This window comes from Colias philodice, chromosome 10 (genome assembly GCF_061535455.1).
Source record: "Colias philodice isolate Cphi_HAF_F1 chromosome 10, ilColPhil1 Martin Lab GWU primary, whole genome shotgun sequence".
NCBI classification, from domain to species: Eukaryota; Metazoa; Arthropoda; class Insecta; order Lepidoptera; family Pieridae; genus Colias; species Colias philodice.
Window position 1 is genome coordinate 6,110,228 of NC_143095.1, and position 16,872 is coordinate 6,127,099.

At 37.8% G+C, this 16,872-nt stretch overlaps 2 protein-coding genes across 2 annotated transcripts in view; one reads left to right on the forward strand and one right to left on the reverse strand.

Annotated features, from left to right (window-relative positions):
• Window positions 1-2,765: 2,765 nt before the first annotated feature.
• Window positions 2,766-16,872, reverse strand: part of jar (Myosin heavy chain 95F jaguar) — a 50,977-nt gene continuing 36,870 nt past the window's right edge. The window contains exons 20-25 of the mRNA XM_089699974.1: window positions 16,556-16,648; window positions 16,157-16,201; window positions 4,818-4,938; window positions 4,093-4,210; window positions 3,407-3,592; window positions 2,766-2,905 (exon numbers count right to left, since the gene is read on the reverse strand). Coding sequence (XP_089556100.1) covers window positions 2,766-2,905; window positions 3,407-3,592; window positions 4,093-4,210; window positions 4,818-4,938; window positions 16,157-16,201; window positions 16,556-16,648 — 703 coding nt within the window. The remainder of the gene's footprint in view (window positions 2,906-3,406; window positions 3,593-4,092; window positions 4,211-4,817; window positions 4,939-16,156; window positions 16,202-16,555; window positions 16,649-16,872) is intronic.
• On the forward strand, window positions 14,535-15,180 carry LOC149485221 (uncharacterized). Its single transcript, XM_089699975.1, has 2 exons — window positions 14,535-14,622; window positions 14,704-15,180. Exons 1-2 carry the CDS (start codon window positions 14,574-14,576, stop codon window positions 15,063-15,065), a joined length of 411 nt encoding a protein of 136 aa, XP_089556101.1. The 5' UTR covers window positions 14,535-14,573; the 3' UTR covers window positions 15,066-15,180.

Below are 16,872 nucleotides of genomic sequence, written 5' to 3' on the forward strand. Positions count from 1 at the left end.
TTCATACAATCTGTTGATAAATAGTTTCGTTTACGTAAATTACGTCTAAGTTGTGTACTTGTATGATCACAGTCACTGCGGACCAACATATTGCACTATCTACCTTTGAAGGCACAGTTGAAAGCGCTAAGTTTTTATAATAACTTATGTATTAATACTCTTCTTGATGGTGTTCTTGTCGTTGTATTTGCCTGAAAAAAAATAACGCTTTACTACTAGTACAATAAAATGTTAAAGTATCAAAGTGAGTTGTTCCAACTATCCTTTTCACTTTATTCAATGAGAATAACCCAGATAAGCCTACTGTCCTATATTTAGGACAGTAGAAATAAAAAAAAATATCAGAATACCCTCTTTATCTAAGATTATTTAGTCTTATGATTTGCAGTAAGAAACGTGTCAGCTTTATTAGAAAAAATAAAAAGACAGTTATTTTAACAGTTTTTACCTTATATTTTACCTTATAAGTGTGTAATAAAAGTGCGTTGCAGACATGGCAAATGACAGGTATGTATAAAAAGTTATATTTTACTCGTGAGTTGTTTTTTTCTGTGTTAATATCTAGTTGATAACCTTAACTTTTGTACTAAATAAATATTCTAGCAAAATAATATAAATAAATTACGTATAACTTGTTACAAATACTAGCGTACTATATATAGGACAGTAGGATAATATACATGATTTTAGTACAATAATACAACTTTTTCTATACAGACCGTTAGCTGCGCATGAAATTTTAGATGCTTTAGAAAATGTTTCTGATAATGAAGAAGATTATAGAGAACAACTGATATGTATTCTACCTCCTCCTGTTGATCCTGACTGTCTCACTGACGAAGATTCGGGTGAAGAAGATAATGTAACTTTGAATAATTTGCCACGAAACATTCTGCTTCAACCGGCTGAAGTAATGATTCAAGGGCAGGTTATGGTGAGTGATACAGAAGAAGAACCTTCTGATTCTACAGGTCGAACTAAACGTAGGCGTACCTACGCATGGAGAAAACGGGACTTGGAAAAAAATCCCGTGAATTGGCCAGATGTTCAAGGCGCTTGCCAAGATAAGCGCCCAATTGAGTGGTTTGAAAACTTCTTAGATGAAGATGTTATTTCGTTGTTGGTGTCAGAGAGCAATAAATATGCTGTCAAAAAGAATTTGCCTGGAGACATAACCACTGAAGATATGAAATGTTTCATCGGCATATTGTTGGTTAGTGGTTATTCATGGCTCCCCCGTAGAAGAATGTATTGGGAAAACTCCCCTGATACAAAGAATGAATTGATCAGCTCGGTTATGACTAGGGATAGATTTGACTTTATTTTTCGCCACCTTCATGTCAATGAAAATCTGGATTTGCAAGACAAATACACAAAAGTACGCCCCCTAGTTACACTTCTAAATAAAAAGTTCTTAGAGTTTTCTCCTCTTGAAGAGCATTACAGTGTAGATGAGGCCATGATCCCCTACTATGGTAGACATGGCTGCAAACAGCACATAAAAGGTAAACCTATTAGGTACGCGTTCAAAGCTTGGGTTGGTGCTACACTGTTAGGGTATGTTTTATGGATGTTGGAGTGTGTGTCAAGTGTTTTTAAACATATCATTCATAAATAGTATTAATCTAGTAAATTACATATAACAATGGGTAATATAATCAATAGTTATCTAATAAACTACACTTTTTGATTACATTATGTTTTGTCATAAATGGTCTTTTATTTCCTCTTATTATCCTACTGTCCTACATATAGGACGGCTGTTTCCCTGAAAGCCTTACACTTAATTTTTTTTTCATAATTTTTTTTATGTTGCATAAGATCTAATAAACTAAATAATGTAACTTTTTTCAAAATTTTCAGAAAATTTTAGTTTCAGGCTTATCTGGGATAATTAAACAATTGTGAGAGCTCTCTCTCAATCGAAGAAAAAGGGAGTGAGAGGATGAGTGAATGAAAGAAAACGATTTATTTTAGATTATTTCAGATAAAAAAGACAATATTACACAAAATAAATGTGCACATATAAAAAGAGACAAAAATTTCGACTTTATGTATAGGTAAAAATAGTATACTTAGTATTGATTTTGTGAGGCTTATCTTATCTTAATATATATAAATCTCGTGTCACAATGTTTGTCCTCAATGGACTCCTAAACCACTTAACCGATTATAATAAAATTCGCACACCATGTGCAGTTCGATCCAACTTGAGAGATAGGATAGCTTAAACATGTAGGTACCACGGGCGAAGACGGGGCGGACCGCTAGTATATTTTTTTGTTTACGACGACGCGGTTGGCGCAGTGGTAAAGTAACTGCCTACTGAGCCGACGGTCCCGGGTTCGATCCCCGGTCAGGGCAAATATTTGTGTGATGAACTCAATTATTTTTTCTTGGGTCTGGGTGTTTATATATGTATTTATAATATTATATTTATCGTCGCCTAGTACCCACAGGCCACAACACAAGCCTTAATTGAGCTTACTGTGAGACTAGGTCGATTTGTGTAATAATGTCCTATAATATTTATTTATTATTTACTAGCTTTCCGCCCGCGGCTTCGCCCGCTTTATCTAAAACCTAATAAATAATATACTAAAACCTTCCTCTTGAATCTCTCTATCTAATAAAAAAAAACCGCATCAAAATGGGTTGCGTAGTTTTCAAGATTTAAGCATACAAAGGGACATAGGGACAGAGTAAGCGACTTTGTTTTATAACAAAGTGATTATACATTTATGAAGTAGTGATTTATACATTAGCTAATGCTTAGGGCGGTAGGGCGGGCCGCCGTGGCGCGCCCACTCGCGCTCGAACTCGTGCTCGAGCACCTCCGCGCCGCGCTTGCGAGTCAGCCCCGTCTCGTCCAGGCTCAGCTCGCACATTTGCATGTCGTCGATACCTGCAATCATATTCTTTATTATTAACATAGTTTTTGACGATTTAGGTAAATTATTTTAATTTATAAAGAATAGAAAAAATTTGATCACGAGGCGGGACTCGAAACTGCATCCTTTCACTCCAATCTGGGGCGGCCTGACCAACTCAGCCGTGATCCCGCCAGAGCGATCGAATTTATTCTGTTCTTTCAGTTTTATGTGTCCAAGGGACACACCGCGAGAGCACGTAGTTTGAGATTTTTTTTAGGAGTACAAATTTGTTTTTTTCTCTATCCTGCTGTGCTGAAAATTATCGAATTAAATAGACAAGTGTTATACTTAAGGTCGCGGAAAAATTCCAACCGATACCCGCGGCCCCATCATTAATGTGGCTAGACGGAACACAGTGGGGTTTCAGTCTGTAAGAATCCGACATAACCCACGGCTCCTTCCCCGGGGGCCGTGGGTATCTATGCAAGATTTCCCCACTTGAAAAAAAAACAGGCAAGTGTTACAAGTCTGACCGGCCTGCAGCAGCACGGGCGCCTTGTCGGCGTGCAGCTCCATCTGGCGCGCCACGTACTGGCCGTCGAAGTGCGCGTACCACCAGCCGCGCCGCTCCGCCTCGCCCGCGCGCACGAACGGGATGCGGAAGTAGCGGTGCCGCGCCCCGAGGATCTCGCCCTTTTGCGCCACGCGCGGGGTCTTGGCTGCAAGTTATCAAGGCATACATAAATAGCGCGTATTAGGCGATTTAACGTTGTGCACAAAACTCAAGTGATGACGAATTATACTCAGAAAGAACAAAGACACAGAAATGCAAATAGAGCAATTTTAAGTCAAATGCAAAAAGTACTTTTTAAAATGTCTTCTCATTCTTATACCAAAATATATAAAAAAGACGTGTGGCACTCGGGGACTGCCGCGGTAAAACTATTGCCTTCAAGCCACACCTCCGAGCCCGTCGGAGAAGGGAGCGTGAGGTTTTTTCGTTACGGAATTTCTCGATTCGGTCCCCGCGCTCAAGGCCCGCGATAGAAGCTATGCAATAGCTTAAAACTCTGATACTCAATTACTGGATATAATTCCAAAATAAAATAACCCTAATAAAAGTAATAAATAGAAAAAGAGAATCAATTGTTTTTAAAAATAGACCGCATTTCATCATTAAACGTATCGATTTGATATAGAATAAGACATAAACACTGACCGGCATCCATGATGGACTGGGGTGCCCGTTCCTGGTCGGCCATGGTGCTCTTGCGCGCGTTCTTCGCCTTCCAAGCGTGGTACACCTTCAGCCGACGGTGGAACTCGTGCCGGCAGGCCTAGCGCAAACATTCTTATATGTCACCCAGTTTATTAAAGCTAGCTACCTTTATAGATCTTCATATAAAGATTCAATCTTCTTCTTCTTCTTCTTCTTATATATAAAAATGAATCGCAAAATGTGTTGGTAAGCGCATAACTCGAGAACGGCTGAACCGATTTCGATAATTCTTTTTTTATTATATTCCTTGATGTACGAGGATGGTTCTTATGTAGAGAAAACGTAAACATGTACCACGGGCGAAGCCGGGGCGGACCGCTAGTTTCTTATAAAACTGTATTTTTTTCATATGTTGGTGAATTTGATAAAAAAATAGGATGAGTACTTATGGGGAAAATAATCATGCAAATTTCAGAATAACAGAGAAAGAGAAGCATGGACTTGACGTTATTCAAATTATCGTACACAAATCAGTAAATTAAAATAATTCTTTTTTTCAAATTAGCAACGAAAATTGCTACTTTATGTATTAATATGCTTATTTCCCTACTTACATAAATAGAATATAAATAGCACAGTGTAAAAGGTAAAAACCTAATAAAAAAAACCACCACCACCACCTTTATTACCACCTTTAATAAATATGGCAAAGTATACATATTTACCTCCAACAATTCAATATCACACGACGTATTGATAGTGTCTCGTAGCTCTGAGTACTTCCACTTGGACAGGTCGTACTTTTGCTTGCCCTGCATCGCTTGCTGCATGCGAACTCTTTCCGACCTATGTATATAATTATTTACCTACTTATTAGTTGCACAAAAGAAAATGTATATTATGCATTTTTTTCGATGTAAATAAAGGCTATATTTTAACTAAAATATAGTTTGAACTATTGTCCTACTATTATTTTTTAAAGAACAATACTTTGATGAAAGAAGTTACTTTTTAAAGCTAAAGATCTACATCCGAGTTCCGATTGAAAGTTTTAGATAAAACAATTACGCAATTGACCAATCCAAATAGTAAATCAGGAGGAAACCTTAGTATTTCACAAAGAAACATAACGATTATAGATTGGAAAGAAATCCAAAAAACTCTTGAAGACGAAATAAGGAAAAAATAAAACAAAGAACACAAAATTGGTACAAATAAACTTATAAAGCATTATATTACAACTAAAACTACATTTATCAAAGAGGTTATTTGGTTATTTACACACACACATGCTATTTTACTTCTAATAATTACTTAACTTATTAATTATTGTCAAATATATTTTTTTTTACAAAAAACGTCGCATAAAAATTTGAAACGTTTTTTTGAAAGTAAAATGTTAATCAAGCAAATATTTTATAGGGTCAACCGGGGCAAATGCAACTATGGGGCTATGGCAACTAGTTATCATAACTAATTTATTAGAGTTGTTGTAATAAATCGCCACCTATGATTCAATAACTCAACGACTAATAAATCTTACCAGTAATAGATGGTGCCCCTACGATGAAAACTATTTGATTGATAGGCCATTGTGTCAAACCGCTATTTTGAAGTTGGTGTGCGTAAAAACAGGTGTCGAGTTTTGCAGACAAAAAAATTGTTTAGGAGTGATTTTTTGCAGGTGTTTTTGATTGGACACGATTATCACAAGCCGTTAAGCATATTTCATTTATATTTTTAGTGCGTTAGTTGACTCTATTTTGTGTTATTGATGCAGTTACAATTGCCTCATGAAAATTTCACTGTGGGGTTATTGCAACTGTGAGGTTAGTTACAATAGCCCCTTATATTTTTGTATGAAACTAAAAACACTAGTGATGTGACTGTGTCGATATTTTTATTATGTATCCTTCTTGGTAGTCAAAATATATTTTCTTTATGATTAATTAAAGAAGAACCATCGATTATTTCTTCGATATTATACCCAGAGACGGGTTCATAAGTAAAATTCAAATTAGATAAAGCGTGGTTAAAGAATATAAGTAACTAAAAACGATAGGTAGGATAGTTCTGTGATTGTTCAAGTAATTTTTAGCAAACGGTTGATTAACTAATAAACGTATTTTGTTTGGTTTACGTTTTTAACAATATTTAACACAAAGAATATTATTTGTTCTGACCAAAAACTAAAATTGACTTATTTATTTATTTAATTATTTATTGCACACACAAAGGAAATAGAGACACATAAAGTACATGTAAGAGGAAAACAAAGTGTACAAACGGTGGCCTTATCGCTAGGTAGCGATCTCTTCCAGGCCACCGTAAGTAATATGTAAGGAGAGACGTTAAAAGGAGGTGGGTGAGCAAAAAAATAAGGCGTTAGGGAGAAAGAAAGAATAATTATAAATATTCAATGTATATAATATATATCACATACAACAAATACATAGAAGTATATAATAAGAGAAAATATAATTATAACTATTAAATAAATATAACATATAGAACAAGTATATAGTAGTATATATATAACAAAGAAGAAAATAAGATAACAGTAAGGAAATAGAGGAAGAAGCTAAGCAAGAGAAAGATAGTGTGATTTAAGAAGGTGTTTAAAACTCCTTAAGGATTGCGCTTGACGTACTTCTAGTGGAAGTTCATTCCAGAGTTTGGCAGCACGAACAGCAAAGGAATGACCATAAAATTTGGTGTTCGTGACAGGGACACGCAAAAGTAAAGTTTTGGAAGGACGAGGGAAAGGAGAGGTAAAGAAATCAAATTTATCTTTGAGATAGTGAGGAGCTTTAGGATCAAACAGGACAGAGAAAAGAAGATGAAGGATGTGGGAGTTACGGCGGAAGCGGATGGGAAGCCAGTTGAGTTTTTTGCGATAGTCTGACACGTGGTCAAACTTACGCAAGCCAAAGATAAAGCGAATGCAAAAATTCTGAAGGCGTTCAAGTCGACTCAACTGGACTTCGGAAAGATCAAGGTAGGAGGAATCAGCATAATCAAGGTGGGAAAGGAGAAGGGAATGAGCTAGCATTATTTTTGTTGGGATAGGCAGAAAGTTGCGCAGGCGCCGAAGTGAGCTAGCGGAAGCAAACACCCTCCTACTAACCTCCTTCAGATGAACATCCCACGACAGGGTCTGATCCATTAAAATACCCAAGTTTTTAACGTGGGTACTGTAACCGATCTGTATGCCATCCAACAAAACATCCGGAAGAGTTGCCCAATCAATCCTTGACACGTATGATGCACTCCCAATGATAATTGTCTGTGTTTTAGATGGATTAAGTAATAGTCCAAAATTCCTGCTCCAGTTTACAATGGTAGACAAATCATTGTTAACCTTGCTGATTGCATTGGGCAAGTCTTCCAGAGTCGCTTGGGTGTAGATTTGGACATCGTCAGCATACATGTGGTAGAGAGAAGTTAAAGATTGAGTTAAAGTATTAATAAAAATTGCAAAAAGGAGGGGTGACAAGACGCAACCTTGTGGCACGCCGGCATTGATATTGCGCCAAGACGAGAAAATATCATCAAGCAAAATTCGCTGCCGGCGTCCATGTAAATAACTATGAAACCAATCACACGCAGATGGAGATAGGTTAAGCGAGCGTAGCAAACCCAGCAGTAAGTCGAAGTCTACAGAGCTAAAGGCGTTGCTGAAATCAAGTAACGTGAGCACTGTGAGTTGCTTGTTGTCCATGCCGAGTCTAATATCATCAGTGATTTTGGTGAGCGCAGTAGTCGTCCCATGACCAGGACGGAAACCGGATTGGAAAGGATTCAATAAATTATGTCTATTAAGGAAACTACTGAGTTGTTGATGGACTAATTTTTCAAGGACTTTGGAGAGGAAAGGTAAAATAGAAATTGGTCGGAAATCACTGTAGGAAGAGGGTTTGGGCTTTTTTGGTAAAGGAATAACCTGAGCACTTTTCCAGGCGGAGGGAAAAGAACCCGAGGAAATGGAGCAGTTTAAAATATGAGATAAGATTGGAATAATAAGGTCAAGGATAGGGATGATCATGTTACGACTGATGCCATCACTACCGACTGCATTAGACGACACTGACAATACGCTCTTCTTAACATCTCCATCAGCGAATTGGCTGAGATGAAACGGTGGAAAATCAGGAATTGATAAAGAAGAAAGATTATGAAGTGTGTTTAATTTTGTATTATTATCTAAAGTGGGTGGAGAATCGGAGAAATGTTGATTTAAAAGTTCTATATTTAAGTTATCAGGAAGAGAGTTACTACTTTTATTACCAATTCCTATGGATTTTAAGAATTTCCAGATTTTACTGGAGTCGCCGTTCTCGACAGATGAGTGAATGTGGCGTCGTTGTGCGTCTCTACAACATGTATTGCAACGATTCCGAATCCTGACATACTTTTCCCTGTTCAAATCACTGTTATTCGACTTAAGTTTGGCTTTAGCTTTCGCTTTTAAATTTAACAGTGACTTGAGGTCATCCGTGAGCCAGGGAGCAGGTAAATGCTTAAGTTTGACCGGTCTGAGGGGTGCGTGTTGGTCGTATAGCTGAGTCAGAAGTGAAGTAAACACATCAACTTTGGAGTCAATGGTATCGGCAGACAATACAACAGACCAGTCAATCTTACCGGCATCACGGTGAAGACCTTCGATGTCTATCCCAGCAAAATTGCGTCGCATCACGAGTTTGGGTTTAGGTTTGGGAGAACGCAAATTGTAACAGAGGAAAATAAGGTCGTGATGAGAGAATGCACTAGCATCATACTGACCATACTTTAGGACGAGGTTAGGAGAGGAGACAAAGATTAAGTCAAGGAGAGAAGGAGAACAGTTTGGAATGGAGTGAGTAGGTTTTAAGGAAAGAGGATGTAGGTTGTTGGATTCAGTAATAGAAAGAAGAGTCTTGGCTCGGGAATCATTTTTAAGGAGGCAGGTGTTAAAATCCCCCATAAGGATGGAATGCTCATAGATGGGAAGCAATGTTTCGAGGATGGTTTCGAAGGAGTGGAAGTAATTAATGGAGAGGGAAGGACTATAAAACACACCCAAGAGGAGTTTTTTATGGGATAAGGAAACTTCAACAATTAGATGTTCAGCAGCGTCAGGGGGAGGGGGTTGCGGCGATACGCTTACAATATTAAATGGAAGGTGGGACCGTAGATAAATTGCAACGCCTCCCCCGACCCTCCCCGTGCGGTCATTCCGTATCAAGTGAAAACCAGGAAGTGAGTAGGCGGAAGAAGGAAGGCAGGGTTTGAGCCAAGACTCGGAAATAAGGATAGCGTGGGCATTAATAGAGTTGAAGGAGGAGAGGAAATCAGGATAGTGTGCAGGCAAACTCTGGGCGTTTATATGGATTACATTGAAACTTTTCAAGCTGGGAGGGAGACAAGAGGATAGGTAATTATTTAACGGGACAAAGGAAGAACTGCGAAAACTATCGTCACTACTATCATCTTCGGATGATACAGACATATAATTAAGATCACTAGATGAGTCGTCGTTAACCATTTACAATAGTATAAAGTTTAAACACCTTTTTTAGAAACACTGAAAAGATTTAAGAGAAAAGTAAATTCTTAAAATGTATTAAATAGATACCGTGTGCTATAATATATAAATAAAGTGATAGACAAAAAGATAATAAAAAAATAATATATGTATATATAATATACTAGCTGGTGCGTTGTGCGCGGGCTGCAAGCAGCCCGCGAGCCCCTTTTGCCCCTGGGTTGAAGCAATAGGGCAGTCATTAGAAAATGTGTTAGAATTCCAAGTCCATTTATAATTTTCTGCTAACTGCGATTCCACAGTCAATCGGAAGTGCTAATAAATTCCCAATTCATAAATTTTCTATTCTGGAATGCTGTCGACCTTCGAGGGTGCGTTGTGCGCGGGCTGCAAGCAGCCCGCGAGCCCCTTTTGCCCCTGGGTTGAAGCAATAGGGCAGTCATTTGAAAATGCATCAAAATTCCCCGTCAATTTGTTATTATCTGCTAACAGCGATTCCACAGTCAATCGGAGGTGCTTATAAATTCCCAATTCAAATATTTTCTGCTCTGGGGGGCTGTCCACTTTCGAAGGTGCGGGTGCGTCTCATCCCGGGGCAGAAATCTTCAGTCAATTGAAAATGCATTCGAATTTCCTGTCCATTTGTTACTATATGCTAACAGAGATTCTACAATCTACAGTCAATGATAAAAAATCATTGATTCGTGATGAAAAATACACTAAAAAGTATTAAATAAAAATAACAACGTTAAAAAAACCGACTTCAAAAACGGAAAAGTAAAAAATAAAAACGATTTAATATACCTACTTAATTACTACATAATATTTAGTCGTGCTATTTACCTTACATGCAATTCAAGAACTACATTATTCGCAATACAAAAATACGCTATTTTCGATACAAAAACAGAGAGTAGGTAGTGTACTACTCTTGGTGTAAGTCCTACGCTTATAAAGCGTGAACGATTGGCTTATTCACTCAATAAAATATTTATTTATTTATTTAAAAAACATCACATGCCATTACAGGACAATGCCCAATGCAACAGAGATACAATTTTATAAAACAAAAAATAAACTTAACTAAATTAAAATAACATACATAAATTAACAATTAACAAAGAAATATAAGCTTTAAATAACTTCTTAACAATAACAGATTAACTGTAATATCACCCTTGCGAATTCAGTTTAATATGTGTGAAGATGTACAAAACATATTGAAAACTTCAGTCTTTTTAGTAGCGTCGCGACGTTTAAAATCAAATTCATTATGCATTAAAATTCCCCGTCAATTTGTTATTATCTGCTAACAGCGATTCCACAGTCAAACGGAAGTGCTTATAAATTTCCCATTCAAATATTTTCTATTCCGGGGGGCTGTCCACCTTCGAGGGTGCGTGGTGCGCGAGCTGCAAGCAGCTCGCGGCTCATCCCAGGGCAGAAATCTTCAGTCATTTGAAAATGCATACGAATTTCCTGTCCATTTGTTACATCTGCTAACAGCGATTCTACAGTCAGTCGAAACTGCTTATAAATTACTTATTCAAATATTGGTTAAATTTTTGAAACGTGATCCCGAATTTCATTTATTTGAAGTGTCTAATCAATAGCGGTGACTTTTCATAATAAACTGTTCAAGACAATAAATGTGTGAAGATGTATAAAACATATTGAAAACTTCAAGTCTTTTTAGTAGCGTCGTTTAAAATCAAATTCATTATGCTTTCGGCACTAAAAATATCTAAGTGAAAGCCATAGGACTACTGTCAAAGGGTGTATCGAATAAGATATCGTTACACTATAAAAATAACTACTTTAAAAAAACCGACTTCAAAAACGGAAAAGTAAAAAATAATTAATTACTACATATTATTTAGTTATGTTATTCACTATATAGGTTTGAAGTCGGTGCCAAGCACTAAGCACTTATTAAACTACGCTATTTTTTGATACAAGAACTACCTATGTACTTGCAATTCAATTAAATTATTCGCAATACAAAAAATTGGCTATTTTCGATACAAAAACTACACTACTCTTGGTGTAAGTCCTACGCTTATAAAGCGTGAACGATTGGCTCATTCACTCAACAAATGTGTGAAGATGTGTATATTATTACGTATTGAAAACTTCAGTCTTTTTAGTAGCTTCGTTTAAAATCAAATTCATTATGCTTTCGGCACTAAAAATAAGAACCTACTTTTCTGTTTTTGAAGTCGGTTTTTTTAACGTAGTTTTAATAGTTTTTAACCTACGTAGTTTTTGACGTGACAACGTCTTATAATTCAATAGCCGGCTGCACGCACGAAAAAACATGACTCATGCGGCGTTACCTCGCTCTGAGGCGTTCCATGTAAAGCTTGAAGTGCAAGCGAGAGCGCGGAACGAGCGACAAAGAAGCACAATCGGCCGTTGTCACGTTCAACTATCGTCAGTAAACCGACTTTACAGACAACCAATTTTTTTTGTTTGAGTGGGAATCGCCCTAAAGTCGCTTCTGTTCAAGAGTTTACTTAACACGCTCGTCGCTTCGCTCCTCGCTACCTATTTGAATATTTATGCCGGCCGCTGACGTGACTTGCTCGCTTCGCTCGCTTGGCTAGTGCGGTAGTTCAAAAGTCAACCTAACTCGCTCGTCGCTTCGCTCCTCGCTACTTCTTTGAATATTTACGCCGGCCGCTGACGTGACTTGCTCGCTTCACTCGCTTGGCTAGTTTGGTAGTTCAAAAGTTAACCTAACTCGCTCGTCGCTTCGCTCCTCGCTACTTCTTTCAATATTTACGCCGGCCGCTGACGTGACTTGCTCGCTTCGCTCGCTTGGCTAGTGCGGTAGTTCAAAAGTTAACCTAACTCGCTCGTCGCTTCGCTCCTCGCTACTTCTTTCAATATTTACGCCGGCCGCTGACGTGACTTGCTCGCTTCGCTCGCTTGGCTAGTGCGGTAGTTCAAAAGTTAACCTAACTCGCTCGTCGCTTCGCTCCTCGCTACTTCTTTCAATATTTACGCCGGCCGCTGCAACGACTCGCTCGCTTCGCTCGCTTGACTCGTGCAGTAGTTCAAAAGTTAACCTAACACGCTCGTCGCTTCGCTCCTCGCTACCTATTTGAATATTTACGCCAGCCGCTGCCGTGATTCGCTCGCTTCGCTCGCTTGGCTCGTGCGGTAGTTCAAAAGTTAATAAATATTTTCTACTCTGGGAGGCTGTCGACCTTCGAGGTTGCGCGGTGCGCGGGCAGCAAGCAGCCCGCGGCGCCGTCTTTTGCTATTGCTATGCGATTACCCTTCCTACTATGGAAATTTCCATACATAATTTTCGAAAAAAAAAAATTTCGCTTTTTACAAAAAAAATATATGCCTGGAAGCGGACCAGGTTTTGAAGCATTTTTTACTTCGGTGACCCAGACCTACCTGCCACCGGTTCAGAGAGCCGTTGAATTTCGTGATGTATGGAAAATGGAAACCAGGGGTCGGAGTGAGATTCTGAGTATGCAGTTTTGTAAATCTGGCCGATTAGAGCACAGAAGTCAATTTTCAGACCGATCGTAAAGTAACCGGCGCCACCATCTTGCCTCGAAAATTCGGCCATTTTTGAAAAAAAAATTGCGTCCAATTTGAAATTTCTCGATTGCCCTGGTAGCGCCCCATCTTCCTGATCATTTTTTAGTTCTACACCCCCCGGCTATCTGGCGCCGTTTCGGAGAGCCGTCGAATTTTGCGTTGTATGAAACTCGGAAGCCAGCGATGGAAACTCGATTATGAGTATGCCAACTTAACGTGCGGCTCGATTAAAGCCCCTGTGCCAAGTTTCAGCGCGATTGGCCCAGCGATGGCCGTTTTAGAATTTGTATGGCGGCGGCCATTTTTTCCGCTATTTTGAATTTTTTTCACTATCTGTGGTAATTGCTCGAGGTCTACTCCAAGTTTAGTTCGAGCACCCCAGATGTAGCTGCTACCGTTTGCGCGGGCCGTTGACCGTCTTCGAGAGATGAGGGAAAGTTTAAGATTTCGTATTTTTCTGGATATCCTGGGAGCTGGGCGAGTACGAATGCATCATTGGTGTATTTCTCCGTTGCGCCACCTCGTCTAAATTTACGTTTTTATGTTTGCGCCAAAAATGGAAAAATTCCAAAATCGAGCGACCCACTATGGCTCCCTGGTAGCGTCCCAGGGTGGTGATCATTTTTAGTTCCGGGACCCCCCACCCAACTCACACCGTTTCCGCGGGCCGTTGGATTTTACGTTGTATTGAAGTTGGAAACTGGAGCCCGGAGCCACTCGAACGGGGCACCGATCGATTCGCCGGCTCGAACAGAGCACGTGTGCCAAATATGAGACGTAAGGATTCATAAACGGCGATTTTGGCAAAGTACGGCGGCCATCTTGTTTTCGCGAAAATCCCCATTTTTCCACCACCCCTGGTAATCGCCACCAGTTCTGAGCATTTTTTGTTCAGACACCCCCCCTCCAGGTATCACCGTTTTTGCGCACCTCCAGGGGTCCACTTGGTTTTCGAAGATGATCGAGATCGCTATATTTTTCCTCTGCTCACTCGGCGCACCTCTACACAATCACATAATTATACCCCCCACTTTCCGCGTAGTTTCCGAGAAAACCGATGTCAGTCAGTCAGTGAGTCAGTGGTAGTGTAGCTTTATATATTATAATATATATGTATATACACAATACAAATTATAGAATATAAGCAAACAAACGCTTATTTTTTTCTACACCCCCAGCAAATACAATATAAAACAGGTTATTGCAAAATTACATGAAACGAAACGAAAAAATACTTCAATCATAAATGACATTTGACATTTGCTGTTGACAATAATTGACATATTTGACACTGACAGAATGTCATTTGAAAATACAAAAACAATATTTGAATAGACACAAAAATTAACATTGATTTATAATACACAAAAGAGGGTATAAAAGAGTAACCGGACATATGAAAGGAGATTATAAAGAAAAAGAATACATAAGACACAACAATAAAGGTGAAATTAGTTTGAGAAGGACGTACAATATAAAACGTGCATTTTATTATGTTTATTTAATCTTATTACCCATTCTTTTAGGTCTAGGAGCGGCTTTAGAACATTTATTTGAATCGCCTAACATAGGATCACTTGAGGTCAATTGCACATTATCCACTTGCGCGCACGGAATATTGTTTAAATCGTTTAAGCAGGTTGCTTGGTACTTATCGCCATCAGAACCAATAATGAACACATTGCCATCCTTGGTCCAACATTTGGGGAGCCCGAACTTCTTCCTAGCGGCCATGAAAGTTTCGTGTCGAGATTTAGTGAGGAATTCAGAGAGAGTGACACCACTGTTTTTGAACTTAGTTTTTGAAAACCAGACAGAATTCTTTGTTGCTACATCTCTGAACTTAACCAGTAAAGGACGAGGCTTGACAGCAGCAGTACTCACATGACCCATCCTGTGACAGCGACTGAAGGTGTCCGCATCAAGGTTCAACGACTGAAGCTTGCTAGATAAAGTCGCCAACACAACGGCCTTTGTGTCTTCATTATGGTCTTCCTTAACTCCATGCAGAAGAAGAAGTTAGAAGAAGACTTAGTAGGTAGTACACTGTTATTTTTTTTTGTTGCGATTTAAAGTGGTAAATCAAAGTAGGTACATGAGTTTTTCCTCTAAATAATGCGGCGCCATCTACGATCGCAACGTTATTGTATAGATAACGTTATTGTATATATATATAGAATAATAAAAATATATCGATGAATAAGTTTTTTGCATTCCCCACACTAATTCTCTAACAAATAGTTGCATTTGCCCCACAATCAGAAAAATAAGATTTTTCCTGAAAACTCGTTCTTGCTACACGGTAATCCAGTTCAAAATCCTATGAATAACATGAAATCTCATAAATATATTCTATATTCGTTGTTTTATATGAAATAGAAGAAGAGCTATGGCAGTTAGTTGCATTTACCCCCGACTAGGGGTTAATGTAACTTTTTCTACCAATTTTAGGAAATATTCTCACTACCAGTTATTTATAAGACTACTGTATTGCTTGATTGGTTGAAAATAATCTTGAATAAATACAAAAATCACTAAATGGGTCAAATAAATGACCAAATATAAAAGGAGATAACTGCAACCGATCAAACTTGAAACTTGTTATTTTTTAGTTGCATTTGCCCCGGTTGACCCTACCAAAAATCATGCTATCTCGTTTTCTCACAACCTTATTTAAGTACTATGTTAGAATGAGAGAACAATGTTGTAAAACATTTTTTTTTTTGTAATTAGTATGTTATTACGTGTTTCCGACGTGCAAAAAGAAATAGATAAGCGATAGCGCAAAATGTTAGAAATTATTTTTGTCAAGAAGTAGTCCTCTTTCAATACCAATAATAAAATATAAATACATAGTATAATAAATACTTGTGAATACAATTTTTTTTTATGTTTGTATTTTTATAAAAATAAATATTGAAAGAGGATAAAAGAAGGCGTGCGAAAGAGAAAACGTCTATATTTTGTCTCACTCGATACCTGTTCAATTTATTTTCTCCGTTCACTGAGTCCATTGTTGGGAAACTGTGCAAACATATTACAATATTATTTTGTTGTATTCTTAAGCTAGAAAAAAGAAGTTTTGTTGCCAAAGAACCACTTTTTATGTACAATAAAAAAGTAAGCAGAAAGGCAAGATTGTAGTGTGCATATTGTTTTTTCGTTCAAGAAGTGCCTTTTCTACAATGTAATAAAATTCATTCGACTGTTTGAAAATAAATCCTTATTGTAAGTAAGTATATCACAATGTTTAACTTGCAAAAAAAAATTTTTTGTTAAAATGAAAGTATTTATCTGCTTTTAATTTTTTGCAAGTTATTTAAAAACTTATTGCTCATTAAATCTTCAACAATATTATAATTGTTTAAACTACAATACCTTCTCAATTGCGGTGGAGATCCTTCCACGTGGCCATTGGTCTCCTTCGCGAGTCGCACGGCCATTTCGTGATCACGGCGCTCTTGTTCTAATCTATAAAATTCATTTTTATTAGAAAATTTACATGAAAATCCAAGGAAGATGTATAATGTTTAATTAATATTTTTCACAAAGCAATAAATAAACATATAATATCTTCAAAAACGTCTCACGCAATGGACCTCATCTGTGTTTCCTGTAAAATAGGGTGTATTTCAAGTCAAGTAATAGAATATAAACACCACTATAGTTCAAATCCTATAAATTTTACAAGTATA

Bases quoted from the DNA above. Each gene is read 5' to 3' on its own strand.
- LOC149485221 (XM_089699975.1), top strand. From the start codon at position 14,574: ATGAAAGGAGATTATAAAGAAAAAGAATACATAAGACACAACAATAAA. The intron at 14,623-14,703 runs GTGAAATTAGTT...CCATTCTTTTAG, and splicing joins CATAAGACACAACAATAAAG to GTCTAGGAGCGGCTTTAGAA.